General features: G+C 40.1%; 1 protein-coding gene and 1 pseudogene across 3 annotated transcripts in view; one reads left to right on the forward strand and one right to left on the reverse strand.

Moving 5' to 3' along the window:
* ZNF41 (zinc finger protein 41) overlaps nt 1-15,437 on the forward strand; it is a 44,225-nt gene extending 28,788 nt beyond the window's left edge. For all 3 annotated transcript variants that reach the window (XM_028113467.2, XM_028113469.2, XM_028113468.2), the window contains exons 3-5: nt 3,247-3,373; nt 3,639-3,734; nt 8,426-15,437. In XM_028113467.2, the coding sequence (XP_027969268.1) occupies nt 3,247-3,373; nt 3,639-3,734; nt 8,426-10,458 (2,256 nt within the window). In that variant the 3' untranslated portion in view covers nt 10,459-15,437. The remainder of the gene's footprint in view (nt 1-3,246; nt 3,374-3,638; nt 3,735-8,425) is intronic.
* Nucleotides 15,438-20,965: 5,528 nt separating this feature from the next.
* LOC148163109 (large ribosomal subunit protein eL37-like) lies at nt 20,966-22,934 on the reverse strand (annotated as a pseudogene).
* Between the last annotated feature and the right edge of the window lie 1,671 nt (nt 22,935-24,605).

Raw genomic sequence — 24,605 nt, forward strand, 5'->3', positions numbered from 1 at the left:
TAGTCTCACAGGTCCCTGAGGCTCTGCTCATTTTTTTTCCAGCCAATTTTCCTTTCTGTTCATATTAGATCATTTCCATGGTTCCATTGTCAAGTTCTCTGATTCCTTCCTCTGTCTTCTCTATTCTGCTGTTGAGCCCACAGTGGAGTTTTAAATTTTCAGTCATTGTATTTGTCAGTTCTAAAATTTCCATTCAGTTTGTCTTCATATCTTTTCTTTCTTTGCTAAGGCTATTTTCAAATTTCTTTTAAGTATACTGAAACATTTTTATGATAGCTGCTTTAAAATTCTTGTCACATAATTCTAACATCTGTGTTATCTCAATGTTGGTGTCTCTTGATTGTCTTTTCTCATGCCAGTTGAGATTTTTCTGCTTCTTCTCATGAAGCCTGATTTTCAAGTATGTCCTGGATATTTTGGGAACTATGAGACTCTAGGTATTATTTAAATCTTGTGTTTAACAGGCCTCCTCTGACACTGTTCTGCTAGAAAATGAGAATCTTCTTTTTCTGAAGAGGATTCTGAAAAATGCTCCTTATTGCCAGGTGGAGGTAAAGTTCAGGTTCCCCAGTTGACCTCCTTTGACACCCCAGAAGGGGACAAGCACCTGTTGCTACTGGGCAGGGGTAGAATTTCAGGCTTTCCACCACACCACCTCTGACACCACCCTCGTGGGAAGGCAGAGGACACCTTTTTATCGAGTGGGGGTGGAAGTCCAAGATCCCCACACAGCCTAAATTGACACTGTGGGCAAGGGGTCTCATTACCATCATCCCAGGCTGGGATGAAATTCTAGGCTCCCCATTCATCCTTTGCTGATGGGAATGGGAGTAGGAGCACAGTTTTTTGTTTTGTTTTGTTTTGTTTTCTGTGATGCTTGCCTGGAACAGGGCAGTATTATTTAAGTTTTTCTCTCTCTCTCTTTTTAAGATTTTATTTATTTATTTGAGAGAGAGAAGGAAAGACAGTAGGAGAGTACAAGCGGGGAGCAGAGAGAGAGAGGCGGGCTCCCTGCAGAGCAAGGAGCCCGATGCGGGACCCCATCCCAGGACCCTGGGATCATGACCTGAGCCGAAGGCAGACGCCTAACTGACTGAGCCACCCAGGTGCCCTTAAATTTTTCTCTCTTGCTACGTTGCCTTTTTCCTGGTACTTTAACTAATGAAAGCAGGCTTTCCTGGGGCTGTTTCCATCTGTGCCAGTTGGCATTCTAGGTTGCCAGTTTCTCTAGCACCTAGTCCAAGATATGTGGGGCAAAATGAAAACTTGGGGAAATCACCACTGTGGCATTCCTCAGGTTCTGAGGATCATGGCAAGTTTGCCTCCCTCTCTCCAACTGGCAGAGTGTTCTTATCTTTGTTTTATATATAATGTCTAGGGGTTTTAGCTGTACTTAGCAGGAGAAATAGAGAAAATTATGCCTATTCCATTTTGGTCCCATTGGTAATTTTTAGCTTAATTTCTGAATATGTAATACATTCACATGGTTCTCTCCCTCAACTCCCCAGATCTCCCTAACCAGAAAACCAGTCTTGGTTAGTTCGTGGGTGGGTAGGTGGGGTATAGGCTTAGGGATTATGCAAATAAAAGCAACTAAGAAAATATTCTTTTTTAAAAAAGATTTTATTTATTTATTTATGTATTTATTTATTTAGAGCATGAGTGGGGGGGAGGGCAGAGAGAGAGGGAGAGAATCTCAAGCAGACTGAACTGAGTGCAGAGCCTGACACAGGGCTTGACCTCACCACCCCAAGATCATGACCTGAGCCAAAATCAAGAGTCGGTCATTAAACCGACTGAGCCACCCAGGCACCCCAGAAAATATTCTTAAATTTTTTGCAAAGAGAGTAGATCCTGTTACTATTATGTTGAACACTGATTTTTTAATTACTATTAATTTTTAACTTTTTATCATGAAATATTACACACATTTTGAATAAGGCTGCTATAAATATTCTTGGCCATGCCTCCTATTGCACATGTACACATATTCTAGTTGGGCATATTTCCATGAATGGAATCACTGTGTATGCATGCTTTAACATTACCCAATAAAGACAAAATGCTTTCCAACATAGTTGCACCAATTTAGATCACCATCAGCAATATGAGAGTTCTCATTGCACCATATTCTCCTCAACACGTACTATCAGTCTTTTTCATTGAGGACATTCTGGGGGTTGTATAGTGGTATCTCACTGTGGTTTATTTTATTTTATTTTGTTTTATTTATTTGACACAGTGAGAGAGAGTATGTGTGTACAAGCAGGGGGAGTGGGAGGGGGCAAGCAGGCTCCCTGCCGAGCAGGGAGCCTGATGCGGGGCTTGATCCTAGGACCCTGGGATCATGACCTGAGCCAAAGGCAGACGCCCAACCAACTGAGCCACCCAGGTGCCCCTCACTGTGGTTTAAATTTGCATTCCCTGGTTACTAAGGTTAAACCCTTTCTGTTGTTTATTGAAACCTTGGATTTCCCCTTTTGTAAAATGCCTGTTCAATTGCTTTGCCCACTTTTCTACTCGGTGGTCTCCTTTCTTCTTATTGGTTTGTAAGAGTTCTTTACATCCTCTTGATATGAACCCTTTGACAGTAACATGTGTTGCAGGTATCTTTTCCTATTCTGGGTCTTTCCTTTTCTTCTCTTATAATACTGTCTTTTAAATGAATAGAAGTTTTAAAATTTACTGTAGCCAGACATCAACCTTTTTCTTTATGGTTAATGTTTTTTTGCATCTTGTTTAAGAATTATTTTCCTAATCTGAGATCATGAAGATATTTATCTATATTATCTTTTTTCTATGGGTTTTTTTTTTTTTTTTTTGGTGCCAAAACCCAGGAATGAATTTCCCGTATTGTTTTTAAAGGCTCTATTACTTCGCCTTTTCCCCTATGTGTTTCTTTTTATTCAATTTCTATTTTATTCAATTCTATATTGCCATGGCCTGGCACATAATCAGTCAGTAAATATATGTAGTTACATGAACTAAAGGACTTAAAGAAAGCCTATTTTAATCCTCATTTTTGCAAAAGAATGACTGAATAAACAAATGAACGTATTACATACACAGTGGATGTCAAGATACTTCAGTAAGTTTTTTTCTCTCACAAAATGAAATACAAAACCAGGTACTGAGTGAAAACCCTGTGTGATATGGTAAAACATCATTAAAAACAACTTCCTATTTGTCTTCCTTCCAACCCCCAGTGCTGACCATGTCACCTTGAACAGAACTGTGTTGTTACAGGTCTCCGTGTCATTCGAGGATGTGACTGTGGACTTCAGCAGGGAGGAGTGGCAGCACTTGGACCCTGCTCAGAGACGCCTGTACCGGGATGTGACGCTGGAGAATTACAGCCACTTGCGCTCAGTGGGTAAGCCAGCTGCCCTGTGTGTCTGCCAGGCGCCTGAGTGTGGCTATTTCCATTCTCAGCTGCTGGATGTTCTGGAACATCTTAAGTGTGTGATGGTGTCATCCTTGATTTGTCCAAGATTCTTCAGTCCCTTTTCAGCACTATGATTATTACTCTGTTCCCAGTGAAATGTGATTACTTTTCAGAAGAGCAAATGGAAATGTCATTGAAAGTCCTCTGAAATCCAATCAGCTGGACCCAATCCTGTACCATCTCCTGTTAACAGGGTACCAGGTTCCCAAACCAGAGGTCATCTTCAAGTTGGAGCAAGGAGAGGGGCCATGGACATTGGAGGGGGAAACCCCACATCAGGGCTGTTCAGGTGAGTGAGTTTGACTCAGGCAGATGGCGGACATGGAAGTAAATCTCACTTTTTCTAGAAGCGGCTGATACCTTTGAAAGGCTGTGAAGACAACCTGCCTTGAAAGTTCTAAACTTCTTTTTTTTTAAAGATTTTATTTATTTATTTGACTGAGAGAGAGAGAGAGAGAGAGAGAGAGCACACAAGCAGGGGGAGCGGCAGGCAGAGGGAGAGGGAGAAGCAGGCTCCCCACTGAGCAAGGAGCCCAGTGCGGGCCTCGATCCCAGGACCCCGGGATCATGTCCTGAGCCAAAAGCAGATACTTAACTGACTGAGCCACCCAGGCACCCTGAAAGTTCTAAACTTCTGTAGTTTATTGGCGATAGTTCACAGAAGCTCCTTTGATACCTAAGCAGTTTCTCCAAGTTTGACCCTTGCAAATAACCATTGTCTTCATTGCTTGGCTTTTTGACAAGAGAGCTGTCTCTAGTCTCTGTACCCTGGATCACATAGCATACTACCCTATCTTATCTAAGATCTTTTCATTCTTCCTACTCCACTCCCACCCCCTTTATCTTAGATTCTTTCCTTGTACATTCAGGTATTTTAACATTTCTTCCCTTTTATTCCAATTCCACGTGTTCATTCCTTATACCTCCTCCCAGGGGCAACTGAGCTACTGTGTTTTATCTGTGAATTTGTGTGGTATTCTTTAAAAGCCTGAAATATTGGTTTCTGAGTATGTATTTTTAGTATATGTAAATTATGTTGCACCACATGTCTTAATTCTGTTCCTTTTTTTTCACTCATCCATGAGATCGTCCATTTTGCAGTGTGTTCATCTGGCTTCATTCCTTCAAATGGCTGCATAGTATTCTACAGTGTGCTGGTACCACATCTTACTTAACCATTCACTCAGTGGTGGAACCTAGGGTTGTTGCTAATACAAATTCCCAGCTAATACAAACAACTTTATGATAAATTTCTACAAAAATGTTCCCTTTTGGAGGGTGAGAATTTCTTGGGAATGTTTATAGAAGAGGGGATCTGCCTAATCATTGCATATTTTTATCCTGAATTTGACCAAGCACCACCATATTACTCTCAGATTGGCTGCACGAATCTATACTAACCATGGTGCACAAAGGTTCTTGCTTTCCTAGAGTTTCTGCCAACAATTAATGGAGCCAGAGTTTCTCATTTTTGGGCCAACAATGGGTATAAAGTGGTGTCTCATTTTTTTATTCTGCATTTCTCCAGTACCTAGTTTCAGCCTTTCATTATTGATCTGTTGTGGTCTCCTTGAGTTTTCCTTTATGAGTGACCTTGTCTTGTTTCACTTGAGTTTCCTGTTTCTTATTGATTTGCATCCAATTTATTACTCGCCCTTTCTTCCAGCCTTCTCTTCCTTACCCCCATACATGAGGTTGCCCTAGGGACCCTGCTGTTCACCAATCTTTTCTTCATATACATGCAAAGATTCATCCATACTGAATTCTGATGACTGCTTTTGATACCTCTGGTCTGGTTTTCACTGGTACTTTAGTACTAGATTTAGCTACCCAGAAAGTTCCCATGAGATGTTTCTCTTGACCCTCAGTACGTCAGAAATTGGAATCATCATCTCACATATCACCTTCCCACCTTCCAAATTCTGTCACATTCTGTCAGTGCTTCTTAAATCTTTCAGCCGTTTTTTTTTTAATTAGTCACCCTACAGTTCCTAGTGCTTTTCCATTTTTGCAAATATCATTTTCAGTTCTCAGTTCATCTTCCCAGTTCCCAGTAATATCACCTAAAACCAGCTCCATATTTTCTTATGCCTGGATTACGATGATTTTATTCCTGATTGAATTTGCTGATTCCATTCTTTTTATTAGTTCACTTTCAGTGAACATTTGGACGTCTTCTTTGGAAAACTGTCTATTCAGTTCCTCTACCCATTTTTTTAATTGGTTTGCTTATTTTGTGCCAATGAGTTGTATGAGTTCTTTATATAATTTAGATATTAACTCCTTCAGATGCATGACTTGCAAATATCTTCTCCCCTTATGTAGGTTGCTTTTTCATTTTGTTGATTGTTTCTTTTGCTGTGCATTTTTAACATTTTCTTGATGTCTACCACATTTGTTAGTGTTCCATGAATCTGACTCTTTATTCTGTGCTCTGTTTAGATGATACATTTTCACCTGGTGGTCAGATTTTGATGTTCCGTGAGATGGCTCACTTACTCCAGCACATGTGGCTCTTTCCTTTTCCTCACCTTTCTTCCCACAGGAACTCAGGAAAAAAAGCACAGATTTTAGACTGTGTGGTAACTAAGGCCTTTACCTCTATGTTTTTAGAAAGTTCCCAGAATTAAAAGCCTGTTTCTTATTGTATAATTCAGTGGCTGATCAGGAGAGAGAAACTACATACAAATTTGAACAGGGAAAGCATAAAGAATTATTAGCTCTGGCGAGATGGAAGTGACAAGAGATTAGCTAGCAAAAGTAAAGAGAAAGCTAAAGAATAAAGGAATAGCAGATAAAAGGAACAGCCGGTGCCTCTTGGGCTGTGATGGAGCACCCAAGGAAGAGCCTCCCCTGCTTCCCAGCGATGAATCCAGACCTTGTTGAGGGACCCAGCCAGGGCCCAGAGCATGGAAGAAGAGTTCCTGTGGTGCCACGCTGGTGGAACTTGCTGGCAAGCTGCCCTCGGGGGTTCCAGAGAAAGCTGATCATGGGGAAGCTTCTCATTGGAGGTAGCCCCCTACACATCATCTGCGAGGGGTGCCAGGGTCAACTGCTGGGTGCTGTGTGCTGCCGGCTGCAGCACACTGCAGGAGCCTGGAGCTGGAGAAGCTACTAGTGCTGCAGGAGGTGGGTGCTAGAAAAGTCATCCGCACTGCAGAAGCTGAGGTCCAGAGAAGCCACCCACACTGCAAGACCTGGGTGCCTGGGAAGCCGCGTGTGCATCAGGAACCCAGTGTTGGCGAAGCCACCTGCACCGTGGGACCCTGGTGCCAGACAAGCAGCCCTTGCTGGAGGAGCCCGCTGAGTGAGCCCACCAGAGCCAGGAAGCAAAATCCCCTCCTCCTGCAGTGTTTCGCCATCACCCTGTGCTGAAAAGGCTCAACAGTGGGACAGATATTTAAAGAGACTCAGATCCATTTTTTTGTAGAGCAGGCAAAGGAGTGAATTCAGAGTTGAGAGGCAATAAGTTGATACCCGGCATATTTATTTTTCCATTTTCTGAAGCAAAGCATGGAAAATATTTGGTAAATTTAAATTTATTGAATTTGGGGAGATAGGCAGGGGAGGACATTTTGCTCTCTTTCGGAAGGATTTTTCAAGTGTCTGCTCAGAGGAATTCAAAGGACCATAGATTATATTTGGAAAGAGGAGACAGCTGCATGAAATGTTGACAGTTGCAGGTCTTGTGTTCCCAAAGAAAACTGGGCCAAATTAAGTATCGATATGAGTGGTACCACGTCCGACTTGTAAATTCATACCACATATAACCTCCCTAGAAGTGTACTGAAATTAGAGCTAATACCAAGGACAATACATTTTGAATATGCAGAGGAGCAAAACAAGCTTAGTATCAATGTATATCCTCTTTTATATAAGAATTCTGAAATGAATGGATTCATTCAACAAATCAACTCTGATCCCAATGGGTCATTCAGGGACCATGTTCCAAGTCATCGCTCTGCCATTTCCTAGGGCATCGTTGTCAGCTGCGTGGTTAATGTTGGGTCATCATTGAGTCCAGTGGGAAGGAGAGAGGGGGAGAGTTTTGCCCACTGTCTTAAGGCCCAGCCTGGCAGCTGCACATACCACTTGTACTCATACTCCACTGGTGAGGACAAAGTGAGGCTGCTAAATGTAATGCCCAGCTACATCCTAGTAGTATAAAAGAAGAGGCAAATGCAAATTGTTTTTGGTGGATGGCTTGCAGTTTCTGCCATAGGCGGCTTTACCTTGCCTACTTAACACTTGTTGAAAGCACGTGGTCCCCAGGTCCTTGGTCCCTGGGACCAAGGAAAACTTGCAGCTGGCTATAGAGTGGGAGCACAGATATCTACTATTTGGATGGCCGATGTTACCACAGTGTTTCCTATAGATGTAGAGGAATGGGTCTTTGAGGCACATAAATTTTATGTTGGTGCTCATATGGTTCAGAGGGAAAAGTGAGAGAAAGCAAAGAGATTAGAAGGGTTTAGAGCTAATAAGTAATAAAGACATATAATCTGAACTATTTCTGCCATGCTAGGATTTCCCCTTAACAGACTTCGGTTTCTTCTTCTGGTTAGACTCACTCTCCACACCTCCTACATAGTGGATATGAATCCCCAGGGTTCAAACCCTATCTCTCTCACTTATTTAGCAATTTGATCTTCAGCACGTTACATAACCTCTGTGCTTCTGTTTTCTCATCTGTGAAACATGATTGGTAATGATGGCTGCTGCTTAGGGTTTGGTGAGGATCCAACGAGCTATTATGTGTAGAGCACTTGGAACGGTGCCTGGCGCATCGTAAATGGTATATAATTATTTTGCATCTAGTAAGTGCTTTAGAAGAATTTTGTATTACTACATTATTACTATTTTCATTATTGTCATATGGATGCTTCCATTTCCGCATTCATCTTGTCTGAACTACAGGTGCCCCCTACCCTCTGCTAATTGTCCTTTGAGTCATTTTTACTTTTTTCTTCTTCTTTTTAGACGAGGCTACTGGGGAAATGCAACAACAGAGAATTTCTGGGAAAGTTTCATTCCACTGTGAGAAATTTGGTCAGCCCATAGGAAAAGATCCATTGTGTTCCATTTTAGAAGAATTGTGGCAAAATAATAGCCAGCTAGAGAGATATCAAGAAAGCCAAAATAACCCTTTAAGTCATGTGAAAGTACTGATTAAGGAAAGGGGCTATGAATTTAAAAATACTGAAAAAATAATTCACGTGAGTACCAAGCTTGTTCCTTCCATTAAAAGACTCCATAACTATGACACCTTTGGAAAGAGTTTGAAGCATACTTTAAACTTACACAATCATAATAAAAGCAATGCAACAAAGAAGCTTGGTAAGATTTTTGGAAATGATACTAATTTTGCCCATAGCTCTTCCTCTACTGAGAATGCGAATACAGGAGCAAATTCCTGTGAGGTTAATCGATGTGAAAAACATCTTGGCAACGAACAAGTTCTCATCCACCATCAGAATATTCAGACTGGGGAGCAACTTTATGTATGTACTGAGTGTGTAAAGAGCTTCCCCCAGAAGTCACATCTCTTTGAGCATCAGAGAATTCATGCTGAGGAAAAATCCCATGAATGCCATAAAAGTGACAAAGCCCTCATTCTGAAGCCACAGATTAATGGACCTCAAAGTGTTTGTGCAGGAGATAAACCCTATATATGTACTCAATGTGGGAAGGCCTTTACTCTCAAGTCAAACCTCATTACACATCAGAAAATTCATACCGGGCAGAAACCGTATAAATGCAGTGAATGTGGAAAAGCCTTTTTCCACAGATCATATCTCTTTAGACATATGAGAATTCATACAGGAGAAAAACCATATGAATGCAGTGAATGTGGAAGAGGCTTCTCCCAGAATTCAGACCTTACCATACATCAGAAAACTCATACTGGAGAAAAACACTATGCATGCAGCGAATGTGGGAAAGCCTTCACAAGAAAATCAGCACTCAGAATGCATCAGAGAATCCACACAGGAGAGAAACCCTATGTATGCACTGAATGCGGGAAGGCCTTCATCCAGAAATCACATTTCAATACACATCAGAGAATCCATACTGGCGAAAAGCCTTATGAATGCAGTGAGTGTGGAAAATCATTCACTAAGAAGTCACAACTCCATGTACATCAAAGAATTCACACTGGAGAAAAACCCTATATATGTACAGAATGTGGAAAGGTCTTTACTCATAGGACAAACCTCACTACACATCAGAAAACTCATACTGGAGAGAAACCCTATATGTGTGCTGAATGTGGCAAGGCTTTCAGTGACCAGTCAAATCTCATTAAACACCAGAAAACTCACACTGGAGAGAAGCCCTATAAGTGCAATGGCTGTGGAAAAGCCTTCATATGGAAGTCACGCCTCAAAATACATCAGAAATCTCATATTGGAGAGAGACACTATGAATGCAATGAATGTGGGAAAGCCTTTATCCAGAAATCGACACTAAGTGTGCATCAGAGGATCCACACAGGAGAGAAACCCTATGTTTGTCCTGAATGTGGGAAGGCCTTCATCCAGAAGTCACACTTCATTGCACATCATAGAATTCATACTGGAGAGAAGCCTTATGAATGCAGTGACTGTGGGAAATGCTTTACTAAGAAGTCACAACTCCGTGTGCATCAGAAGATTCACACAGGAGAGAAACCCAATATATGTGCTGAATGTGGAAAGGCCTTCACTGACAGGTCAAATCTTATAACACACCAAAAAATCCATACTAGAGAGAGACCCTATAAATGCAGTGACTGTGGAAAAACCTTCACCTGGAAGTCTCGCCTCACTATCCATCAGAAATCTCATACTGGAGAAAGACACTATGAATGCAGTAAATGTGGGAAAGCCTTCATCCAGAAAGCAACATTAAGTATGCATCAGATTATTCATACCGGAAAGAAACCCTATGCTTGTACAGAATGTCAGAAGGCCTTCACTGACAGATCAAATCTCATTAAACACCAGAAAACACATAGTGGAGAAAAAGTATAAAGCCATTGACTGAAAAAGCCTTCAGCTGGAACTCACAACTGGGGATGCATCAGATGTCTCATAGTGGGGAAGAGGAGTGCCAGATGCTGCGACTGGGGTACAGGGGGAGGTGGGCATGACAGCCCACAGCTTAGGTAAACAGAAGGCAGACAGAGCCAAGTATCCTTCAGTCAACTGGAAATACAAGTACCTGCACCACCACAGTTGACATGCAGTTATATGCATAGGGAGACACTTTGATAAGGCATTTGAGCAATAGTCCTGTTTGGTTGCATGATTCACACAGAGACCTTCAAGCTCTTACAAATGGGTAGAGAGACAGACCCCAGGAGATGGTAGAAAGGCCCCAGGAGATGACTTGTAATCTCTTATGTTTCACTTTTTGGATGAAGGACTTTATAAATTCAGCACTGATTAGTTCTTCATACCCTGGGAATGTAGAAGTACTTAATATTGGCCACCTTTTTTTTTTTTTTTCAAATTTCTAGGGTGGGGAGAAGGGTTTTCATTGTCCAGACACCTGCAGAGCACCAAAGTCAAGGCAAAAACCTATTTGGGAAGGCAGATCTGTGAGTAGAAGCCAGAAGTTTTTGTGATCGTGGACATTTAAGGCACAGGAAAAATTGCCACGGGGAATTTTTCTTTCTCTTCCCTTCACCAGAGTATATTTTTAAAAAACGAAATAGAATTTTTAAACTCCAAGTGTCACTTTAGGTTTAAAATGACTTTATGCGTTGGCAAATTAGGCATAGCTCTAGCCAATGTTAACAGGAATATAGTTATTAAACCCTACAGACATCTAAAGGTGGCAACTGTTCTCTCATTACTTCCGTGCTGTGACAGCTGGTGATTCACATCCAAAAAAGGTATGCATACTTTCTAACCTGTACCCCAAAAGCTATCATTTATGTAAGCTGCAGACCATAGACTTCTCATCCCCCTAAAACAATGGAACTGAGCCACAACACACTGGACTTCCGGTCTCATCTGCTGAAGCTTCTGCTTTCTTTGGGATTCCTGTTTGAAAAGGAGTGGTTGATAAATTGGGTTTCAATACATAACATTTTGATTTTGTTTTTCTTTCAATTTGCTAAGATACATTCATTTTCTACACGCACATTAAGAGTAGTATTGTGTCAGTTGCTATGGGATAAAATCATGTTGCACTGTATTTGCTTAGTCTAAGATAGGATTATAGTTGAATAACTGGAAGACTTCTCTAGAAAGAGCACTGCTTTTTTTTTTTTTAAAGCACTGATATATAGACAGTTTCTCATCTTCCCTTTAATGTTTTTTAAGATACTCATAAGAAAAGGGGCTTTCTAGCATGCAATTTTACCTTATTTTTAAACCTTTTTATTAATGTATAATGCATCCAGAAAATGCAGGTATCATAAGCAAACAGCTCAATGAACTCTTTCAAACTGAACATACTCAGATCAAGAAACACAATATACCAAACACTCCAGAAGCATTCCCTGTGCTCCCTTCCAGGCCTTGTCCCCTCAACCCCCAAGATAAACACTATCCTGACTTCTAACAGCATAGATTAGTTTTGTCTGTTTGGTATTTTATATAAATTGAGTCAAACAGTTATATTTCATATTTTAGAATATACTCTTTAGTGTCTATCTTTCATTCATATTGTAAATGTGAGGTTCATCCATTTTGTTGAATACAGTTGTAGATAATTCATTCTCATGGTCATGTTATATTCCACCGTGTGAATATACTACAATATGTTTATCCCACCGTTGATGGACATTTGGGTTGTCTGCAGCTTCAGGCTATTAGGAATAGCTATAAATATTTTAGTACCTATTTATTAATGAACATATTTATGAATTTCTGTTAGGCATATTTCTAGGATTTGAACTGCCAAGTCACACAGTATCGATATGCTCAGCTTTAGTTTATAAAACTAGTTTTCCAAAGTGGCTGTACCAATATACACTCCCACCAGCACAGTGTATGGGTTCTAGTTGCTCCAGATTCTTGCCAATACTTGGTATTTTCCATCTTTTTTTACTTTAGCTCATGTATATATACCTATATAGGTATATCCATAATGGTTAGTATATAGTGATATCTCGGTGTGATTTTAATTTTTATTTCTTGTCTTCCAATTCTACCATAGTAGCTCCCCAAGACAGTTAACTGATACCTGAGATCTGAGACCCAGGCATGGTCCTCACATGCCTGCACCATTTATATTTCACCAACAGTAGTAAGCAAATAGTAACTTTAAATCTTCCCCCACAAAAAAGCCTAAAGCCAGATGGTTTAACTGGTTAATTGCATTAAACATTTATAGGAGAAATAATATTGAAACTCCATACAATCTTTCAAAAATAGAGGAAGAAGGAACACTCTCCAAGTCTGTGAAACCAGTATTACCCTGATACTTAAGCCATACCAACACATAACAACAACAAAAAACTACAGACCAGTATTCCTCATGAATATAGAGGTAAAAATCCTCAACAAAATATTAGCAAATTGAACCTAACAACATATAAAAGAATTATACATCATGACCAAGTGAGATTTATTCCATGATGCAAGGCTGCTTCAACATTCAAAAATCAGTCAATGTAATCATATTAATAAGCTGAAGAAGAAAAGTCACATGATCTACAGATTCAATACAATTTTATCAAACTTCCAGCAGGCTTTCTTCCCCCCAAACTGATAAACTGACCTTCAAAATATAGAGAGAGGTGGAAAGGATCAAGAATAGCAAAAAGGGGGCACCTGGGTGGCTCAGTCAGTTGAGCATCTGCCTTTGGCTCAGGTCATGATCCCAGCGTCTTGGGAATGAGCCCCACATCTCGGCTCCGTGCTCAGCAGGGAGCCTGCTTCTCCCTCTCCCTCTGTCTGCCTGTCTGCCTGCCTGTCTGCCTACTTGTGATCTCTCTCTCTCTCTGTCAAATAAATAAATAAAATCTTAAAAAAAAAAGAATAGCAAAAAGGAATCTGCCAAAGAACAAAGAGGAAGGACATTTGCCTACCAATTTCAAAATTATTATAAAGCTACAGTAATTGAGCTAGTATGGTACTGGCGTGGGACTAGATACATAGATCAACAGAACAGAAAAGAGTCCAGTAATAAACACTCATACTTATGGTAAACATTTTTTTCCCCACAAAAGTGTGAAGGCAATTCAATGGGGAAAGAAAAAGCCTTTCAACATTTGGTGGAGGGATAATTGGATATTCACATGCAAAAAGATAAATTTAAATCTTGCTTCACACCATTCTAACAACTCAAAATGGATCATAGACATAAATATAAAAGCTAAAACTATAAAAGTTTTAGCAGAAAACAGGAGAAACTCGGTGACCTTGTTTTAGGCAAGAAATTCTTAAATAGGACACCAAGAGCATGATCCATAAGGAAAAAAATAATAAACTGGACTTCAGCAAACCAAAAACCAAAAAGGTTTGTGCTTCAAAAGACACCACTGAGAAAATGAAAAGACAAAACAGACTGGGAAAGGGGGCACCTGGGTGGCTCAGTCGTTACGCGTCTGCCTTCAGCTCAGGTCATGATCCCCGGGTCCTGGGATCAAGCCCCGCATCGGGCTCCCTGCTCAGTGGGAAGCCTGCTTCTCCCTCTCCCACTCTCCCTGCTTGTGCTCCCTCTCCCGCTGTCTCTCTCTCTCTCTGTCCAAATAAATAAATAAAATCTTTAAAAAAAAAAACAACAGCCCGGGAGAAAACATTTGTAAATCCTATATCTGATAAAGGACCTGTATGCAGGATATATAAACAACACTTACAACTCAATAAAAAGAAGACAAACAACCCATTTTAAAAATGGACAAAAGACTTGAAGAGACATTTCACCAAAGAAGAGAATAATGCAAGTAAGCACATAAAGAGATGCCAACATTATTAGTCATTAGGGAGATTCTAATGAAAACCACAATGAAATACCACTTTACATGCCACTAAAATGGCTATAATAAAAAAAGATAATCATAACAAATGTTGGCAAATACATGGAGAATTAGGAACTTTCATATATTTCGGGTGTAAATGCATTAAAGTGGTATAGCCACTTTGGAAAAGTGGCAGTTTCCTTAAAAGTTCATCATAAATTTATCATAAGACCCAGCGACGTCACTCCTGGTATCCAACCAAAAGATAGGTAACGCATTCACACAAACACTTGCACCTATTTATAGCAGCATTATTTATACAAGGCAAAAAGTAGAGACGATCCAAATGTCCATCAACTGGTAAAAGGATACACAAAACGTGGTGCATTCAACAATACAAAGGAACAAACACTAATAAATACTCCAACATGAAGGAACCTCAAAAATACTACACTAAGAGACACCTGGGTGGCTCAGTCATTGGGCACTTGCCTCCGGCTCAGGTCATGATCCCAGGGTTCTGCGATCGAGTCCTGCATCGGGCTCCCTGCTCCACGGGAAGCCTGCTTCTCCCTCTCCCACTCCCCCTGCTTGTGTTCCTTCTCTGGCTGTGTCTCTCTCTGTCAAACAAATAAAATCTTTAAAAAAAAAATACTACACTAAGTGAAAGAAGCAAGACACAAAAGATCAAGGATTGTATTTGTATATTGTATTTATATGAAATTTCCAGAAAAATCTATAAAGATCTGTAGATTAGTGGTTGCCTGGGGGTGAAAATGGGAATGGTCATTAACTGTAAATTAGTACAGGAATCTTATCGGGGTGATATAAATGTTCTAGAACTTGATTGTGGTGATGGTTTCACAACTAGGTAAATTTAATAAAGGTCATTGAGGTGATCCTTAATTCCATTCCTTTTTAAACATCTGGATTCCCTGCCATAACATCTGTTGCCACCTATAGCTAGAATGAACTGTTGTCTTGGAGCCTGTTGTACATTTAAGAATAAACTTTTGTTTAAAAAAAAGTCCTTGAACTGTACAATTTAAATATGGAATGTAAATTATACCTCAATAAAGTTGTTTCTTTTTCAGAGTTTGTTTTGCCTATTCTAAGTCCTTTACATTTCCATATGAGTTGTAGAATAAGTTTGTCCATTTCAACAACAAAAAAGCTGCTGTGTTTTTTATTTGGATTAATTTGAATCTATAGATCAATTTGGGGATAATTGAAATCTTAACAATATTGTTTTCTGACTCATAAATAGGTATATCTCTCAATTTCTTTAAGTATTCTTTAATGTTGTTACATTTTATTACATTTGTAGTTTTTGGTTTTTTATTTTGTTTTGATTTCAAAGATTTTATTCATTTATTTGTCAAAGAGAGAGAGCACAACAAGCAGGGGGAGCGGCAGGTAGAAGCAGGCTCCCCGCTGAGTAAGGACTCGATCCCAGGACCCTGGGATGATGACATGAGCCGAAGGCATACAGGTCTTTCACATCTTCTGACAAATTATTCCCTAAGTTTTTCTTATTTTTCATGCTTTTTTACTTGGTGTCGTCTTGTTTATACTTTATTGTGCGATACTGGTTTTTTATTTAAATTTCATTTTTTAAAGTAATCTCTACACCTAACATGGGGCTTGAACTCACATCCCTGAGATCAAGAGCCGCATGCTCCACTGACTGAGCCAGCCAGATGCCCCTTTAATTTAAACTTCTTATTGTTAATTACTAGTATATAGAATGTCAATTGATGTTTATATGTTATCTTGTGCAGAAGATAGAAGAAACAGTCCCCACACAAGATTGCCCTCACTTATGACAGCAACAGCAAGTTCAAGGGTCTCCAAGACCATCCTCAGTTTCAATAATTCACTAGTTGGACTCTCAGAACTCACTGAAAGCTGTTAATACTCATGGTTACATTTTATCACAGCTAGAGGATAGACATTAAAATCAGTCAAGGGAAGAAGGGAATGGAACAGAGTCCTGGAAGGTAAGCTTCCAGTTGGAAGGAAGAGCTTCCAGTTGTCTTGTCCCCATGGAATCAAGACATTATTCTCCTGGCATAGATATGTGACAATAGCATGGAGTACTGCCAACCAGGGAAACTCACTCAAGCATTGGTGTCCAGAGCCTTCAATGGGCTCCATCATGTAGGCATGGTTGACTGCTCACATGGCTGATTTCAGTTTCGAACCCTCAGGAGGCCAAGCTTCATGAACCAAAGCCCCCACACTTCATTTTGTTGTACATATGGCTCTGACCCTCACCCTAAATTACATAGTTACTATCTGGAAGGCATAAGACCCCCAGGTAAACAAAGACATTCCTATCCGACATGACATTCCAAGGGCCTAGAGATTATTTCCAGAAGCTGAGGGCAAAGGCAAGACTTCTCTTTGAGTAAGGTTAAATTATTTACTATACAGGCCACCCCCTGACCTTTGGCCAATGTTATTTCACAGCAAAATATACTTACCTGGGCATTTCCTTTTAGTATAGCATTTATATGACAACAGCAATAGTAAAAAACAAATCCATCCTATAAGGCCATTATATACATTTTCATGTTTTTATGCTTATTTGATTACTCTTCCCCTTTCTATTTGTACCTTATTATGAACTTGCGATGAACTATTTATCATAGAAATTAGCTAATGGTTACTTAAATCCAGTTCTTCAAGCCATTTTCCATCAGTATTATATCCTGAAAAGCCTTTAGCTCAAATACTCAATATATTTGACCATCAATATAAATATAATCTTAGCAACAATGCCAGTGTTACACCATATCATAGTATGGTAGTAGATGTAACCTGCATACAACACTATACCTATAGTCAACAATAAGGTATTGTACATTTAAAATTTTGCGTATCTCCTGTCTTCTTTCCAAAATAAAATAAAATACTCAAAAGATACTGGCACATTACTAGAGTCCCACTCAGTCATCAACAATTGGTCCAGCTCATCTCCCAAAGCAACACCACTCAGTTTGCAGGCTCCCATTCCACCTTGTCAGGTTCCAAAAGTAGTAGTAGTCTTGGCAACATATGGCTTATTCTTTCAGGCATCTGATATAACTGAGTAAAGAGACTATATTATCTCTTGCTCTGAACCTTTCAAGGTACCAATTTAATGGTTTTCCCTCGTTGCATAACCTATTTATTCATTCTTTTACTCTCAGCTACTATTCTTCCTCTCCATTTATCATTGAATTTAATCCAAAAATTTTCACCCTTAAAAGAAACAGCAGGTTTGGCCACTGTCCTAGTCCAGATTGTCAACAGCAATGCCAGTCTAGCAAATGCTTTCCCTTCAGTCTACTCCCATTCATATAGAGTATCATCATTACATAGGTTCGGAACTACTGGAGTATCTCAACCACTAAGTAATACAGCTATATTTTGTCAACCCCAATTTTGCCAGATGGGGTGAAGGCAGAATCTATCACATTAGGCCCTTAGGAGTTCTGACATAAACATTTAAAAGTACATGGGGCGCCTGGGTGGCTCAGTCATTAAGCATCTACCTTGGGCTCAGGTCATGATCCCAGGGCCCCAAGATCAAGCCCCACATCAGGCTCCCTGTTCAGCGGGAAGCCTGCTTCTCCCTCTCCCACTCCCCCTGCTTGTGTTCCCTCTCTTGCTGGGTGTCTCTCTCTCAAATAATAAATAAAATCTTTTAAAAAAATAAACATTTAAAAGTACAGTTAAAATTTCTTGCTCAGGGATCATCACTCTTCTAGCACCTACAGTTGCAGCCCTGGTCCTGGGACCACTGAATCAGGTAGGAGGAAAAAAAAAAGTTGAGGTGGTGTCAGAGGCAACTATAATCCTATCATTCTGTCCCACCCCTTTTTCCCCAGATCCTTCTGAGAAGTGAAGGAATCTATCTGTTGGAGACCCTCCTTTGCCCCCACCCCATATTGAGTGTGAGCACACTTGCAAAGGTCTGTAAGCCAGCCTCTCCTGCATTTATTTCCCCTAGTTTCAGACAACAAATGTTTCAGTTGCCTGTTTCATTTCTCAAGCCACTACTCTGATACAGATGTTGTGAAAAGAAGGGGCACATGCACCCCAATGTTCATAGCAGCAATGTCCACTATAGCTAAACTGTGGAAGGAGCTGTGATGCCCTTCAATGGATGAATGGATAAAGAAGATGTGGTCCATATATACAACGGAATATTACTCAGCCATCAGAAAGGATGAATGCCCACCATTTGCATCGACATGGATGGAACTGGAGGGGATTATGCTAAGTGAAATAAGTCAAGCAGATAAAGACAATTATCATATGTTTTCACTCATATGTGGAACATAAGGAATAGTGCAGAGGACCATAGGGGAAGGGAGAGAAAACTGAATGGGAAGAAATCAGAAAGGGAGACAAACCATAAGAGACTCTGGACTCCGGGAAATAAACTGAGGGTTACAGAAGGGAGGTAGGTGGGGGCATGGGGTAACCGGGTGATGGGGATTAAGGAGGGCAAGTGTGGTGATGCACACTGGCTGTTATACACAACTAATGAATCATTGAACACTACATCAAAAACTAATGATGTACTCTATGGTGGCTAACTGAACATAATAAAAATAAATAAATAAAACCACTACTCCAAGGATATCTCTTTGCCCATTGTTGGACATTATGGGTTGTTCTTATGGACTGAAGTGTATCCCCCCAAAATTTTTTTGTTGAAGGCCTAACTCTCAATGTGATTATATTTAAAGATAGGTCCTTTGTGGAGATAAAGTTAAATGAGTTCATAAAAGTAGAGCCATAATCCAATAGGACTGGTGGCCTTATAGAAAGAGGAAGAGAGGGGCACCTGACTGGCTCAGTCAGTACAGCATGTGACTCTTAATCTCAGGGTCATGAGTTCAAGCCCCACATTAGGCATAGAGTCTACATAATAAATAAATAAATAAATAAATAAATAAAATTTTTAAATGAAAAGGAAATGTTAAAAAAAAAAAAGGTGGGGGGAAGAAGAGACACCAGTGCTGTGTGTACACAGAGAAAATGCCATGTGAGGACACAATGAGAAAGTGGTCACCTCTAAGCTGGGAAGAGAGTTCTCACCAGAAACCAACCCTGCTCTCAGCTTGATCTTGGACTTCCAGCCTCCAGAACTGTGAGGAAATAATTTTCTGTTGTTTAAGTCACCTAGTCTGTGGTATTTGGTTATGGCAGTCCAAGCAAACTAATACAATTGTAAAGTGTATTCCATGGTCTGAAGAAATGTAATTCGATGGTCCAAAATGGTACAATATCTTCCATTCTGGTCCTTTGTAGTACCTTATAGTACTCTGAACATTTGCATCTATCATCAGGTATGCATGACTCAGTTCAGAGTGTCTATTCCTGTCAGGACCCATTTGTACCCTCTCCAAATTTGCTGAAAAACATTAATCTAAACATCCAAGAAGCTCAACAAACTTAAAGTAGGATAAATTCAAAGAGATCCACACTCAGACACATCACAGTAAAATGCTGAAAGGCAAATACAAAAAGAAAATCCTGAAGCAAGGGGAAAATGGTTCAGCATATAGAAGAGAACCCCAATAACATTCACAACTGACATCTCTTCAGAAACAATAGAAGCCAGAAGGCAATGGGATGACATCCAAATTACCGGAAAAAAACCCATCAACAAAGAATTTTATATCCAGCAAAACTATCTTTTTAAAAATGAAGGTGGGGGGGCAGGCAACTGGGTGGCTCAGTCAGTTAAGCATCCAACTCTTGATTTTGGCTCAGGTCATGATCTCAGGGTTGTAAGATCCAGTCCCATGTTGGGCTCCATGCCCAGCATGGAGCCTGCTTAAGATTCTCTCTCTCCCTCTCCCTCTGGCCCTCCCTCCACTCTGTCCCTCCCCCTCTCTAAAAAAATATTAAAAAGTAAAAATAAATTTTCAAAAAATGAAGGAAGAGAGGTGCCCGGCTGGCTTAGTCAGTAGAGCATGAGACTCTTGGTCTTGGGGTTGTGAGTTTGAGCTTCATGTTGGGTGTAGAGATTACTTAAAAATAAAAAAACCTTTTTAAAAAATAAATAATAAAAAATAAAAATGAAGGAAGAATAAACACATTCTCACATTAACACTCAGATTCGTGGATCTGTAAATTTGCATTTTACCAAATTTAGGAATTTTTTGGCAATTATTTATTTGAGTAGTTCTTTAGTCATGCCCTAGTTCTCCTCTCCTCCAGGACTCTGATGACATGATTATTAAATACTGTGTTATAGTCTCTTTAGTCCCTGAGGATCTGTTCATTTTTTAAATTTTATTTCCTCTCTGTTGCTCAGATGGGGTAATTTCTGTTCTATCTTCCAACTCGCTGATTCCTTCATTTGTTCCTCCACTGAGCTCGTCTTTTGAGGTTTTTATCCTGATTATTGTATTTTTCAGTTCTAAATTTCCATGTGGTTTTTATATACACTTCTGTATCTTTGATAAGACTTTTATTTTTTTGCTGAGAGTCTATTTTGTCATTTGTTTCAAATCTTCTTAATTGCTCACTGAAGCATTTTTTTTAGTTTTAGTTTTATGGTTTTATTTTAGTTTTATGGTTTTATTAACATAAATACGACATGCACATAAGCTGTCTGTTTATTTATTTTCTTCACTGCACAGCCTGGCATTGGGATTGGTGACATTGATGGCCAGCTGGGCTGCTCTTTCCACCATGGCTTTGTAGTTCTTGGAGGAGACATTATGAGCAGTCTCTGCACAGTAAGATTTGTTGCACATCAGCAGCACTTGAGATAGACTAGGAACTTACAGAAGCCACTGGGCAGCATGTGCTTTGTTTTCTTGTTGCTTCCATAACCCATGTTGGGCATCAAAATCTGGCCCTTGATTCTTCTGCACACCCTATTGTCGATGCCTCTGGGTTTCCGCTAGTTGTGCTTAATTTTGACCTATCAGTCTGACTGGTGCCAGATGAACTTCTTAATGATCTTGGGCTTCACCAGAGGTCTGAGGGCAACCATGATACCAAGTAGTAGATGGCTGCCATCTCTGCAGGCAGCACCAAGGAAGAGGAAGCATTTTTATTACAGCTGCTTTAAATCTTTGAAAGATAAAGTCAGATAATTTGTCATCTTGGTGTTCACATGTATTGATTGTCTTTTTTCATTCAGTTTGATATAGTCCTGGTTCTTGGTATGACAAGTGATTTCCAATTGAAAGCTGAACATTTTAGGTATGTTATGAAACTCTGGTTCTTATTTAAGCCTTTTTTTTTTTAACTGGCTTTTTCTGATACCATTCCAGTGGGGAAAATGAGTGGAGGGTGCCAGTTTGCTAATGCCATGTATGGGGAGAAGTCTAGTTTCCCCACTTGGCCTCTTGATAACAGAGAGGGGAGGCTCCTTGCTACTGTTGGGTAGGGCTTGGAGTTCTGCTCACAAGTAGGGCTCCACCTATATTTCCCTGGGTGGAAGGCCTCCTTTCTGCTCTCTATATAGCCTCCAATGATACGACCCTGGTGGTAAAGGGAGGGGTGCCTTGATACTGCCAAGTAAAAGAGCAAGTCCAGCCTCCCCACATGGTCTCCACTGACACCACATAGGGGAAGGCTTGTTACAACCCAGTCAAGACAGAAGTCCTAGTTCTATAATCAATCTTTTCTGAGACCACCTTGGCAGGGGTTTGGCATGAATTTTACAGCCTGTAGAGGGTAAAACTATAAGCTCCTCGCTTGGCATCTGTTGGTGTGAGTGAGAATTAGGCCACATTTTTTTCTACACTGTTTTGATTCAGTAAAGTTACTATTTCTGAAAGTTTACTATCTCATTAAGGCTGCCCATTTCCTGGTTCTTTGACAAAAGAAAGTGGTCTTTGGTAAGATCATTTGTCTTGTTTGGGTCCATTGGCATTTCTAGGTTGCCAGGTTCTCCAGCACAGTCTCAAATACATGAAGAAAAAAAATCCATGGAACTCACTAGTGTGCTCTTTTTTGGGTTCTGAGGTCCCTAGCCAGTCTGCATTCTTCACTCCACCTTTCAGAATCATCTTATGTTTGGTTTTATAAATATTATTTCCAAGGGTTTTTTTTGTTTGTTTGTTTGTTTGTTTGTTTTGTACTCAGTGGGAGAGATAGGGAAAAGGGCATCTACTCCATTTTTCCAAAAGTGGAAATCCTGTATTGGGTCTTTATATATATTTCTTCCATGTCTCTACTAGCTTTCTGAGGATGTGCAATACCTTTGTTCATTCGTTCATTTATTCATTTATTAAATAAACCAGAACATTTACCATGTGACTGATCATTGAAATCCCTAAGATGAACTGGTTGCTGCACAGCTGCCCTCTTGGGTTTACACATTGTTCTGTCATGAAATCCATGCCTGAATCTGCAGCATACAATTTTTAGGTGCCTCATTTGACTGACCGGTCCCAGTGGTATTTCATCTTTTAGCCTTGGCACTCCAGTTATACTTTCTCTTCCACTTGGCAGGATAGCCGCATTTGCCACAGATCAACTTCTGAAGGTGGTAGGCCTTAGAGCCATAGTGCAGAACAATGTGTGCACCTTATTACAATGCTTTCCAAATGATGAAGTCCCCTCCATCATCTCATTTAGGTGGCCAAGACCAAAGAGGTGGGGATAGAAGCCACTGTGAAATAAATTTATAATAACTTTTTTAATATCCTTATTTGCTAATTTTAACATGTGTGTCAGTTCTGGGTTAGTTGATTGCTTGATTATTCTCATTATGTGTGCTGTTTCCCTACCTCTTTGCATACCTATTGATATTTGATTGAATGTCATTGTGGATTTTACTTTGTTGGATACTGGATATTTACACATTTTTATAAATTATTTTGAGTTTTGTTCTGGGACACACGTAAGTTCCTTGGAAAGTTTTACCCTTACAGGTCAGGTCTTCCTTATATAATTTTTAGGTGTATCTGGAGCAGCCCTCAACCTAGGGCTAATTATTCCCCACTATTGGTGCAATAGCTTCTGGAATTTTTTATGCAATGCCTTATTTTTCCAGTCTGGTTGGTGATCACAGGCACTATTACCAGCCATGTATGAGCATCAGACCCCATGGATGGTTCTCACTGACCTCAGTTTCCTCACACACATGTGCTGATCAGTACTCTATTGAACACTCAAGGAGGGCCCTAGAGAGATCACTTGGATTTTCTCTCTGTGCAGTTTTCTCCATTCTGGTGGTTTGTCCTATGAATTCTAGCTGCCTACTTCTCCTTAGACTCTCAGTTCCTTCTCAAGTCAGCGAGTTCACCAGCCTTTTCCTCCGTTCCCCTTCTCTGTGCAATGCCCTGGCAAGTCCCTCAAGGAAGTATGCTAGACCAATCACAAGGTTCACCTCATTTGTTTCCCTTTCCTCAGGGATCACTGTTGTTCATTGCCAGATATCCAGTGCCTTGAAAACTGTGGGGGTTTTTTTAAATGTATTTTGTCTGTTTTTTTTCTTTGTTTGTTCCAGGCCTAAGGGAAATCTGGTCCCTGTGACTCCATCTTGGCTGGAATGAGTCACAGAAGAAAATCCATAAATGTGAAGATTTGTCAGTAGAGGTCACCAATATGAGATATACTTGAGTCAGTGTGATTGTTATCAATAGGGAATACTGTAACCTGGGTTTGAGACAAGTATGTCAATGAACCTATATCAATGAATGGGGAACTTATATCTATTAAGTGTTCATCAGTGTGGGGTATATTGGGAAGTATTTAAGAAAGAGGAGATATGTTAATGTAGGCTGTCAATAAGAAATATCCTCCAGTATGTGAAAATTTATGAGTGTGTTCAACTGAGATTTTCAATGTAAAAAAATCCAGTGGGCAGGCATTTACAAATCAGATCTGTAAATTGGGTTGTCAATGAGAGATATGTTTGATGAGTATTTAAGAACAAAGAGATTTTTCACCAGTCATCATCAATGGAGTTATATGGGTTGGGGGGCAGTATTTATGAATATTGATCCTGATAAATGTGGAGCTACCAATCAGGGGTACATGGATAGGTGTACATGAATGGGGAGATATACAATAGTTATTGTTTTTTTGTTTGTTTGTTTTTAAAGATTTCTATTTATTTATTTGACAGACGGAGAGAGAGAGCACAGGAGCGCACAAGCAGGGGGAGGGGCAGAGGGAGAAGCAGACTCCCCACTAAGCAAGGAGCCTGATGCGGGGCTTGATCCCAGGATCCTGGGATCATGACCAGAGCCAAGGGCAGACACTTAACCGGCTGCCGGTTAATACCAACAATAG

This window comes from Eumetopias jubatus, unplaced genomic scaffold, assembly GCF_037043125.1.
Source record: "Eumetopias jubatus isolate StellerSeaLion01/CBP00866 unplaced genomic scaffold, mEumJub1_p1.0 scaffold_11, whole genome shotgun sequence".
NCBI classification, from domain to species: Eukaryota; Metazoa; Chordata; class Mammalia; order Carnivora; family Otariidae; genus Eumetopias; species Eumetopias jubatus.